Source organism: Narcine bancroftii, chromosome 14 (genome assembly GCF_036971445.1).
Source record: "Narcine bancroftii isolate sNarBan1 chromosome 14, sNarBan1.hap1, whole genome shotgun sequence".
Lineage (NCBI taxonomy): Eukaryota > Metazoa > Chordata > Chondrichthyes > Torpediniformes > Narcinidae > Narcine > Narcine bancroftii.
In genome coordinates, this window is record NC_091482.1 from 62176358 (window position 1) to 62188550 (window position 12193).

Sequence of the window (12193 nt, forward strand, 5' to 3'; positions counted from 1 at the left end):
TAAAAACACAATGCTGGAGAAACTCAGCAGGTCAAATAGCGTACTTTATATAGCAAAGTAAAGGTACATAACCAACGTTTCAGGCTTGAGCTCTTCTTCAAGGTATGAGGAAAATGGTGCCAGGAGAGGAGCACAGCCAAGAATAGTTGGATAAGAGGAAGGGCTCTGAATGGGGAGGGAAAGGGATGGAGAACTGGAGGAAAGGAGATGGGGATAGGAAACAGGTGGAGGCTGTGGGAGGAAGATGATTAGAAGTGATTAATTTGGAGCTGGTGGCTTGATTTTCTTTGATGGGGTCCTTTTAAGGGGTAAGTAAGAGGAGGTGACAGAGCCCAACAGCACCATCCTTGTCTGTGAGTTTGATAGTAAGGTTGGGATTTGTGCAGAGAGGGGAATGGTGAAGTTGAGACAGTTGATGTAAAATATAAAGATCCAGAGTGGTTAGCTGCCCAGGATGAGGTATTCGGGAGCGGAAAGAAGGTTTAAGGCAGGAGAAGGGGTCTTCACTGGTGAGTAGAATATCCTGGTTGTAGAAATGGGCACAGAGGTGGAGCTGACGAAAGATGTGTTCATGGAACTCATTGAGGGTGAAGGTGAGGCCTCGACTGAGGACAGTGTTCCGTCTCTGAGAGAGGAAGGTCAGGGTAATGGTAAAAAACCAAGCAGGGGTCAGAGTTGGGTTTTGTGGTGGAGTGTGTTGGTGGGTAGAGAGTTGGAGAAATCAGAGGAGGAGGGTGTTAGGGGAGTCACCAGAGAGTAGGGTGGGAAGAAGGGGAGCTCAAAGGAGGTGATGGGGGTTGAGTAGGGAGAGGTGAGAGGATAGAGAAGGGTGCGTTTGGGGGGGGGGGGGGGGGTGGGGGTGATCCAGTGGCATCCAGCAGCAAAGGCTGGTGTGGGAAATGGCATGGACGCCTGAACTGGATGGTCAGGACCAAAATAGCTATCTGCATCGTCGGAGGCGTCAGGAGCTCCAGTCTGAGCGGCCAGGACCGGGTGGGAAATCCGCGTTGAAGGCGTCGGGAACTCCTTAAGATTCACAAAGGTTTTTGCTGTGGATGTTAAGATTTAAAAAGTTATGAGTAATTTTGTGGGAGGAAATGCTCGACTCTTCCACCTCACCTACTTGCTAATTTCTAAGCTCTGCTCAATACCTCACCAATTCCTCTGCAGTATTCCCTCACCCAGCAGCCTTTTGCGGTAGTTAATGCATTTGTGGGACCAAATTGTACCCAGATACGTAAAAATACAAGGCATCATCAGTTAAAAGATTTTTGTTTTGGACAGACTGCCATGGTTGAATGCCAATTCCAATATGTTCCAGAAAATAGAGCTAATGTCTAAAATAATTACAAAACAGTGAGATTAATGTTTTAGAAAACCACCTTGTTCTCTACAGGTCTCCTTGCCCATCTCTAGTCTGTGTCATTTATCAGCTTATTACTGATATGGGAAGAGAGTGGTACCAGGAAGGGTTGAGAGGTGCATACAGGCTTGCTTTGGTTGCAGACCTGATTCCAGGAGGGTATGCTTCCTCCTGATGCCCAGGTTAAAGATCTCACCGAACAACCACTGCTTTTTTTCTTAAAGGAGAGGGTGAGGAAGTGGTAACAATGTGAGTTATAATTTGTCAGTAGAAGGGATGGAAAGCTGGAGGCAGAGTTAAAAGACATTGGATCTCAAAGATGGCAATTGTCAGTTACTCTGCAATACACCAGTAAGTACAGAAATAGGAGAAAGCCATTTATTAGCAGTTGGTCTAATTTAGAAACAGATTATTTCAATCCACGGGCCTGTGCTGCCCATTAACGTACACCCCAGTACTTTTTGAACAGTGGGAGGAAACCATAGCCGCTGAAGAAAACCCATACAGCCTTGGGAGAATGTAGACAGCACAGGATTCGAGGCTAGGTCCGGTCCTGAACGTTGGTGTTGCCCTAACCTCCACACCAACCGTGCCACCCTTAATAACCACGGAGCATCTGTGGCATAGGATGCTATAGGTGCTCCAATGGTTAGTAAGGAATTACTTAAGATGGCTTGGGGGAGGGGGAAGGTTGACAACCACAGGTCTGTAGTATTAGGTCTCCGTAACTCAAGTGCTCATCTAAATATTACATGTTGGCTGAGTCTCTGCCTCCATACAATTCTGCCTACCATCTGGTTGTAAAGATTCCCTTCCGCTCTTGGCAAAGACCTTTCTCCAGAATTCCCCATTGGATTTATCAGTGGCCAACTCAAGTTTTTCCCACCGAAGACCTTCACCAAGTTAGCCCCTTCTGAATCCTCGCTGCCTCAAACAGCTCAGTTCTCCAAGAGCAACAAACAATACGCTGGAGGAACTTGGACTGAGCAGCATCAATGGGAGGAAAAGAAATGGCCGTCATTTCAGGTTGGAACACTTCAAATCAGTGTGCGGGCCAGTTAAATAGGGAGTTGGACCAGGGAGGGATGATGAGGGATGGAATTGCACTCCCAGTCTTGATGAAGGGTCCTGGCCTGAAACATCAACTATTCTTTCCAGCGTTCCTCCAGCTAATTGTGTTTTGCTCCAGATTCCAGCAGCATGAGTTCATCTCTCCAACAACAGCAATTCTGCTCTCTTCTGCGTAACCCCTTTTACACAACCACTAAAAGACAGGAATTTACTGCTTCACTTACCTGTGTGAAGGCAACAAGCGCAGGATGGGGGTCATTTTCATCCCATCTGTTACCCATTAAAGCTGATGCGTTTTGACCTGGATTTTCTTGGTTCAGTGTGAACGACCTGACCTGGCTTTAAATGCAGGATGTTCACATGCCAATTAAGATGGATCTCTGTAATCTGACATGTTTATCAGGGCACTGCCTGTTTGCCCTGGAACCAGTGCTGCAGTCGCTGTTCACCTGCCAGACATGGACTGAAGCTCCCAAGTACACAGTGCTGGCCAGGTACCAAACCAGAAGACAGCCCCAGGATCTCCTCACTTGACATGCCAGAGTGAGCGAGTTAAATCTTGTTCTTTTACTAACAGATCCTAACTCAACCGATCTTCAAAAAGAGCCAGGTATAGTCAGATCTCTCCCTGGGCTTGACAGCAGCGTCGGGGGAGGGGGGGGGAGAAGAGGAGTAATTATTTTTGAGCAACTAGTTGTACTGAAGGCTGGCAAAGGAGCGGCATTGCCCCCGTGAACGGTGAGGGTCCTGGAGTCGAAGTGGCAGTCTGCAGTCATGGACTCGTGAGGGATGTGCCCACAAACTGACCTGCAAACTCGATAGCGTAGACAGAACACTTTCCCTTGACGGTGGTATCAAAAATTAAAGGGACGCATGTGCAAGGTGAGACGAAGGGGTTGCAAAGGATTTGAGGGGGAAATTCTCTCACCCAGAGAGTGGTTGACATCTGGGACTCGCTGCCAGAGGTGGTGGGATCAGATAGTCACCATTGTTTAAAAGGCACTTCTAGACACTGCAATAGACTTCAGCTGAATGGCCTGCGTTGGAGCTGTACAATTCTAATTATCCGTGTGGAGAACTGGAGGCCAGTGAAGGTCTTGTGGATGAAGAGAGCAAAGTTTGAAAACACCAGCTCAAACAACCACTCCCTGTGAAACCAGAACACTGCCTCCATTGTGCATTTAAATAGCACCTCAGTGATGGTGGACACACCTCTTGCTCCCTCACTCTCCACTTGACCAACCGCCCAGTCGGTGTTTGTGACCCAGTACAAATTATCCGCTAGTCAATTTGAAAAAAAAGCTTCAATTTTTTTTCCAGCGTTTTGGGATGGCTATACATAATAATCAAAATAATTATTTAGTCAAATTGCTAAAATATTACAAGGAGAACATTGACAAACAGTGAAAGTTTACAGTTTTGGGGAACATTTTGTCACTACTGAATATATTTAGACATGCGACGCCTGCCTGCTTTAATATTAGTATAACAGGATAATCATCCTTTTATTAAAGTTTGAACACCACAATAACAAAACTCCACGCTGTATTACTCGGTTCCTGGGGTACTAGTGATTAATCGTTCATTCTAACTGACTTTATATAGTCCAAGAGCTTTGAGAGAGGAGCAGAGCCAGGGGAGGATATGGTTTGAATGTGGATTTCACTCTTGGGTTAAAACTCCTCTTGCAACCTTGTGTCAGAAAGTTCTCCCAGCGGTAGCTGAATTCATCCAATAAAGCTGGATGGTGCCGCAGAGAGGGGAGAGAGTGAGCTTGCGGCACCTTGTCTTCTCAAATGTCCCTGGGCTGGGTTTTTTTCCAGGCTGGGCGATGTCATGTGTCAATGAGAAGGTTTATCAGATAGCGCACCTTGCAGGCAAACCATCGGCTGAGGGGACAAAAGTACTCATAATGGAACTGTTCAAACTCGGGGGTCTGGCGAATATCGCGTAAAAATGCTACATCAATATCTGATTCTGTAAGGGCGATCAGGAGGAGCAGTAAGGCAAAGAGAAGTCCCACAGTCACCAGAAGCAAACGGACCACACTTAAAACAAATGTATTCACCTGTTCCCGCTCCGCCCTCTCTCTCCCTCCAGGCAAGGCTCCTGCCCCTTTGCCCAGCTCCGGTACCTCTGCCGGCGCTCCCACTTCGCTCTCTCTCTCCTCCTCGATGCCACAGTTGCTACTGCCATTATCCTGGAAGAGAATGGATTCGGCGCTGGGGTCTGACACCGGAGTGGGCAGGACACTGGTGGCTGGGCTGTATAACTCGTCGGCAATCACCGACGTCCGCTCTTGGCCCTCGGCGGTGTAGGTCTTGGCCGGGTGAGTCACCAAGGTGTCCGTGTGGGAGCTGCATCTCACAGGCGTGGAGTGGGCACTATCTCGGAGCGATTCCAAGCCTGGAACAGAAGGAGACCAGGACAGTGAACAGGGAAAGAAGACAGCACAGCAGTAACACCAGCCCAAGGCACTGAGGAGCTCTGTCTGCCCTTTCAATCCCATCTAGTTCAGCAAAAATTTACTAGGATGCAGAGATGTATCAGGGTGTTGCTGGGACTTGAACTGAGTTTCAGGGAAAGGTTAAGTTAGGACTTTATTCCCTGGTGTGTTGAAGAATGAGGAGATTTGAAAGAGGTATATAAAATTATGATGGCTCTAGGTAGAGTAAATGTAGATTGGATTTTCCACTGAGTATAGGTGATAAACAAACCAGAGGACAGTTTAGGAGAAACGTTAGGAGGAATTTCTTCAAACAGAGTGGTGGGAGTGCAGAACGACCTGAAAAGGTGAATGCAGGCTCAATTATAACACTTAAGAAAAATAAGGACAGGTACGTGGATGGGAGGGATATGGGCAGCATGACTGGTGTAGTGGTTAGCACAATGCCTTTACAGTGCCAGCTATTGGGACTGGAGTTTGAATCCCACCCTGACTGTATGTTCTCCCAGTGTCTGCGTGGGATTTCCTGAGGGCTCCAGTTTCTTCCCATTGTTCAAAATGTACTGGGGGTTTGTAAGTTGGTATAAATTGGGCAGCATGGACTCATGGGTGCAAATTTAAAATTTGGACTGGGTCAGTGGAACTAAGGCAGAGTAATTAGTTCAGCACAGACTAGAAGAGTTGAATGGTCTGTTCACTGTTGTAATGTGCAGTTCTAAAGTCTTTCTCAAAACTATATCAGCTCGGGCGAGGCCTAGTTTGGAACATTGTGTGCAGTCCTGGTGTGAGGATGGCTGTCATTAACCTGGAAAGGATTCTCAAAGATGTCTTTTTTTTTAAACAGTTGGCATAGTGGTTAACACAACACCTTTACAGCGCCAGTGATCGGGTTCGGGGTTTGAATCCCACGCTGTCTGTAAGGAGTTGATACATTCTCCCCGTGTCTGCATGGGATTTCCCCGGGGGTTCCAGTTTCCTCCCTTTGATTTAAACATACCGGGGGGTGTGGTTAAATGGGTGTAAATTGGACAGCACGGAATCATGGGTCAAAATGTCAAATTTTCAATTTAAAAAAAATTAAATTAAATAATTTTAAATGTACCTGCAGTGGGGGCTTGGGTAGGTGTAGGAGGCTGAGTTGGGGGGGGGGGGCAGCTATTGAGGTTCATAAAAGACAAAAGGAGTAGATCAGGTAAACTTGCCATGTGTTTCCCCAGGGTAGAAGAGTCTAAAACTAGAAGGCATCGGGTTAAGGCAAGGGGGACAGATTTAAATAGGATCTGAGGGGTGGTCAGTGAGTGGAATGAGCTGCCAGAAAAAGCATTAGAGGTGGGAGACCATTGTCAGACTGGATCATGGAGGAAAGGTTTAGAGGGATATGGGCAAAACACAGTCAGGTGACACTAAATCAGATGGGTGACTTGGTGGGCATGGACGAGTGGGGCTGAGTGGCCTGGAATGTCCAAGATCCCAATCCTAACCAGCCTCTCCTCACACTGCCCATATCTGATCCTCAGCTCTTAGCATTTCAAAGGTGAGAGCCTGAATCAAACTGCAGCTGTTGGGGACCAAATGGAACTGGGTTCAACCATTCCACTCAAACCTCTCGAGATTGCAAACTTTTCCGGCTCAAGGAGTGACCCTACTGGGATTCCCCACTTCAGCTGATGCGTCTCAACTACCTTCTGCAGCTTTCTCCATGTCCACACAGCTCCACCTGATCCAGGACGTAGGGCCCATCCCATTCCAATCACTCCTGATTCTGAAGGACCACCTTCGACTGAACGACTCCACTTTCCCCTTTACATCTGTGGCCTTGTGATCTCAGTCAGGCCAGTAGTCAGTGAACTGGTTCGCGGGGCAGCCAGGACCCACACATCGGCCTCGCCTTTGTAACTGGAATGAAGTTCATGAAAACTCACCTCTTTGGGTCAATGAGTTCATTGCCAGGAGCTCTAACTGTGGGTCACTCGGCCCACTGTCATTGTGCCATACCATGTGTATCGGCAGAAAATGCTTCTGACAACTGCACAGGAAACATTCTGGAACCGTGGTTCTCAATCCTTTTCTTTCCACTCACATACCACCTTAAGTTATCCCTTACTAGCTCTGTGGTTAGTAAGGGATTACTTAAAGTGGTATGTGAGTGGGGGAAAAAGATTGAGAACCACTGTTCAAGAAACTGACAAAGTGGAAGACGGGTAGTTAATCTCCAGAGATTAGCTACTTTCTGGAAGGGAGGGGTTACTGGGCTCCATTGGTTTCAACAGTGAGCACATAGAAGCAGGGGATAGCGTGTGTGTTCTGGGAATTGGCCAGATTAACAATGAGAGACTGTCCCAACTACTGAAACACCGGCCATTCCCAACTCCAATGGTCCAATGAGGAAATGGAAGTACATGTCTCGTGCATAAGCAACGCATCTGTGCACATCTATCTGGAGTACGTGTGTGTCTGTGTGAATATTGTACTGATGAAGTCAGAGATGGAGTGTGTAGCTGCTGGGGAATGTTGCATCTTGAAAGGGTTGTTGCATCTTTAGTTGATTCAAGATGGATGTCTTCCCATGAGGTCTGCATGTGTGTGTTCTGTTTTTAGCACTGTTTGCTTAGTTAATAAATCTAGTTGTTTAAAAAGAACCTGTTTCTTTATCATAATAGAACATCACAAATGTGTGTAAATGTGAGCATGTGTTTAGTATCTCCGTGTAAGTATGAGTGTTTTAAATGTCTGCATGTGAGTGCACGTGTGAATGTGTGACAGTATGTGTCTATGTGAACATGTATGGCAGTGTGAGCGTGTGTGTCTGTGAGTATGTGTGGCACTGAAAGTGTGATTGTGTATGTGTGGCAACGTGAACATGTGTGTCTGTGGCAGTGTGCTGGCATAGGTGTGCAGTTGGCAGATAGGTCTGTAGAGGGAGCACTTGAGCTGTTTTGCCCGTGTACAGTTCCCAGAAACATAAAAGCTATTGGGAGTTGTGACCCATCAAAGAATTGGTGGAGGAACTCAACAGGTCGGTCAATGCTCTCAAGTCGGCAGGGTGCACAAGTTTACTGTTTGCTCTGGGAATGGTCAGCGCCAGACAGCATGGACCCCGGAATCTTCCCTCTCTCAGTAGTGGTCCTGCCTACTCACAGCTCAGATCCACAGCTTGGACCCAGCTGATGCCTCTCGGACTGTGTGGGAGATTCAATCCCCAGTGGCCAGACCACAGCCTTGTCAACTCATTTACCTTGACAAGGGTGCAGATGGGGTCGGGAGCAGCCATTCAGGATTAGGGAGAGATTCAGGCACGATCAGAGCTTCGAGACAACAGCTCCATGGCCACCCCGAAAGTTGAGATTTTCTCTGAGCCAGTCCCTGTACTGAAAGAAATCTGTCTGCCCTACCAATGCTTCTGGTGCCATCATTGAGAGTTGGAACTCTCCCAGGTTGCAAGATCCAGCAGCCACATTCCATCCCTCTCAGTCCCGAGAAAACCCCTCAAGTCTCAGGTATAGTCAGCATGGCGTTGTGAGGGGAAGGTCATGCCTCAAGAGCCTAAATGAGTTTTTTGATGAGGGTAGGGCAGTAGATGTAGGTTTTAGTAAGACATTTGACAAGGTCCCTCATGAGAGGCTCATTTAGAACGACATGAGGCATGGGATCCATGGAACCTTGGCTGTGTGGATTAAAAATTGGCTTGCATGTCGAAAGTAGAGAGTAGTAGTGCATAGAAGCATTCTGTCTGGAGATCAGTGACTTGTGGAGTACCACAGGGATAAATGACCTAGAAGAAGTGGAAGGATGTGTCAGTACATTTGCAGATGATGTGAAGGTTGGAGGAGTTGTGGATGGAGCTGAAGGTGGGGGTGCAGAGGATGTTGCCTGGATTGTAAAATAAATCTTATGAGGCAAAGCTTGCAGGGCAAGGGCTGTTTCATGTGTGTGTCTATTATAAATTATGTGAGTGTATTTACATACAGGCACACACATATGCCCTCACACATACACAGATACACCCAAAGGCACACACACAAATAGACACAAAGCACTCACACTGAGTTGATCTGATCCTCGAGCTCCACAAGATCGCTGATTTCAGACAGCGGTGGCAATGTGAGCTCGGAGATTAGACAGCTAAGACAACATTCATGATCTGATCAATGCCTGATAGTCCTCAAGGAAATGGGGCTGCAATAAGAGTCTGGAATAAATCATTCAAATCCCAGGAGATCTCTCATTTCCAGCATCCAAGTGGCATTCTATTCAATAACTGAAATGGACTTACTGTCCTTGGACCACACAGGTAGACTTTACTTGTGCACAGAGTAAGAGGTTGCTAGGAAGCCATTACTGATGGACAACTCTGAGTCGTCACTCTGTCGTCAGAAAGTTAACAGGCAGCCTCCAGCACCCTTTCCAAGTCCTGGAGACACACAGGACTTACCTAGGCCTTGATTAAGTCGCCTCTCATTCCTTTTCAGTCCAAAGAGAAAAGTCCCAGCTCTGCTAAACCTCACCTCATAAAACTTGCTTTCCAATGCAAACAATATCCTGGTAAATCTCTGCATCCTCTCCATAACTTCCATATCCTTCCTATAACAAGGAGACCAGAACTGAACAGAGTATTTTAAGTTTGCATTTATATCGCATGAGAACAGATTAAAAATCCCCAATCAGGCAGCTCAATATCATCCAAAACAGAGCAGGATTTCTATTAACAGCCTTTCAGTGCCCTGAACACGCTATTGGGTGAAGCATTGACAGAAGGCATGGCAGCTCCCACACCCATGACCCCACCACCAAGTACAAGGGGCACCACAAGAACATGGGTCTGACTTGAAGACACGTCACCATTCATTTGTAAGGAGCACGTTCTCTCCATGATTAAACGTGGCCATTTGTTGTGTGTGAAGGGATATTTATTTCTGGGAACTTTCCAGGAACAAAGACATGGAGACACGAGAAACTGCGGGTGGGGAAGCACCCGGAGTGTTGTGGCTGTTTTGGTGTGGACGGTCATGATATGGACGGTTGTGGTGTGGACACACCCAAAGAAAAGAAGAATATCATTAAGCTGGAGAGGTTGAAGAAAAGATGAATAAGAACGATGCCAAGATTCAGAGGCATGGTTTATAAGGAGAGGCTGGGACTTTTCTGCCTTGTAAGAGGCTGTGGCACGACAATTATAGAGGTTCCTAAAATCATGAGGGGTGTGGATAAGTTATAAGGACACAAAAAATCTTTCCCCAGGGAGGGGGAGTCTTTTACTAGAGAGAACAGATTTAAGGTAAGAGGGGAAAGATTTAATAAAAGGGACCTGAATGGCACCTTCTTCACACAGAGAACAGTTCTGGTCTGCTTACTTCAGGAAGGATGTACTGGTTTTGGAGCTGGTGCGGTGGAGGTTCACCAGGTTGATTCTAGAGGTGAGGAGAGATCGAGTTGTCTGGGACTGTACTCGCTGGAATTTAAAAGAATAAGAGGGAATCTTATTGAAACATAAATTCATGAAAGGCATGGATAAGATCATGGTAAGTAAGTGGTTTCCAATGGTGGGGGGGAGACCTCGGCTCAAGATTCAGGGTGGGAGATTTAGGATGGAGATGAGGAGGAATTGCTTTTCCCAGAGGGTGGTGAATCTGTGGAATTCACTGCCCATTAAAGACCAGGTTGAATAGATAGTAGGGGAATCAAGGGGGATAGGGGAAAAGGCAGATAGTTGGAGATGAGCCTGTCATCAGGTCAGCCATGATCTCATTGAAGGGTGGAACAGGCTCCTCCTTCTATTCCTTTGTAGAAGGAGCTGGTAGAGGCAGGGACAAGTGTAAAAGGCCCATGGAGAGGAAAGGTTTAGGTGGATATGGGCCAGACGTGAACAAGAAGGGCCGAATTACCTGTGTCCCTGCTGATGTTCTCCACATCTCTATTGGGAAGGGGGGGGGAGGAATTAGTCCTGATGCAGGGTCTCGACCAGAAACGTCTGAAATCCTCCTCTCCCCCTCCACAAGCTCCGAGTGGCTGACCAAGGGGGCATCTTCCTGCCACCTCCACTGGGCGCCAAGAGGACGCACCGGTCACCCCATGGTGACCACCGGGCCCCTGCCCCCTCCAGGCGGGCAACGCCTCCGACCGTGCGGCCGTGTCAGCCCCCACGACCGGCCTTACCTGTGAAGGCAGCGGCGGTGTCCGCGGGCAGAAGAGGCAGGGAGCCCGGCGACTTGGTCATGATGCGGGGGCCCAGGGACACGATCCTGACCCGGACGTCCCGGCAGCAGTGGTTGATCATCCGCAGATGCACGTTGACCTTGGTCTTGATCTTGATCAGACATTTCACCATGGCAGCCCCCGACACCGAGCCCCTCGCTCGAACCCTGCAGGTCCCTTGGCTCTTGCCGCCGGGGCGGGGGGGGGGGGGGGACGGGTCCAGGGACGGCGGCTGCTGTCAGTGACCCGGGGCTGGGAGCGGCGCCCGCACCCGTTACAAGGCAGCTATTTCTGCGCCAGTGCTGCCGTCACCGTTGAGACATGGCCCGCACCTCCGCGATCGGGTTACAACAGGGCTCGACTCCAGCCGGGTCCCGACAGCTGTCGCCTCACTGGGATCATCCCCCCCCACCCCCCACCCCGCCCCCCACATATCCCCAACACACACATGTACACACCACACACAGCCCCCAACACAGCCACACCCCACACACGTGGACGCACACCCCAACACAGCGCACCCCCCCACCACAACACACCAACACCCCCAACACACACCCAAATACAACACGCATGTACACACCACACACAGCGCACCCCCCCACCACAACACACCAACACCCCCAACACACACCCAAATACAACACGCATGTACACACCACACACAGCGCACCCCCCCACCACAACACACCAACACCCCCAACACACACCCAAATACAACACGCATGTACACACCACACACAGCGCACCCCCCCACCACAACACACCAACACCCCCAACACACACCCAAATACAACACGCATGTACACACCACACACAGCGCACCCCCCCACCACAACACACCAACACCCCCAACACACACCCAAATACAACACGCATGTACACACCACACACAGCGCACCCCCCCACCACAACACACCAACACCCCCAACACACACCCAAATACAACACGCATGTACACACCACACACAGCGCACCCCCCCACCACAACACACCAACACCCCCAACACACACCCAAATACAACACGCATGTACACACCACACACAGCGCACCCCCCCACCACAACACACCAACACCCCCAACACACACCCAAATACAACACGCATGTACACACCACACA

General features: G+C 48.7%; 1 protein-coding gene across 4 annotated transcripts in view; it reads right to left on the reverse strand.

The window, feature by feature from the left end:
- Window positions 1–26: 26 nt before the first annotated feature.
- Window positions 27–12193, reverse strand: part of LOC138749535 (FERM domain-containing protein 5) — an 89427-nt gene continuing 77260 nt past the window's right edge. For 2 of the 4 annotated variants that reach the window (XM_069911002.1, XM_069911005.1), the window contains one exon: window positions 3908–4840. In XM_069911002.1, the coding sequence (XP_069767103.1) occupies window positions 4269–4840 (572 nt within the window). In that variant the 3' untranslated portion in view covers window positions 3908–4268. Of the gene's footprint in view, window positions 1050–3907; window positions 4841–12193 lie in introns of those variants that run through there. The other 2 variants (XM_069911004.1, XM_069911003.1) reach the window with 2 other exon arrangements.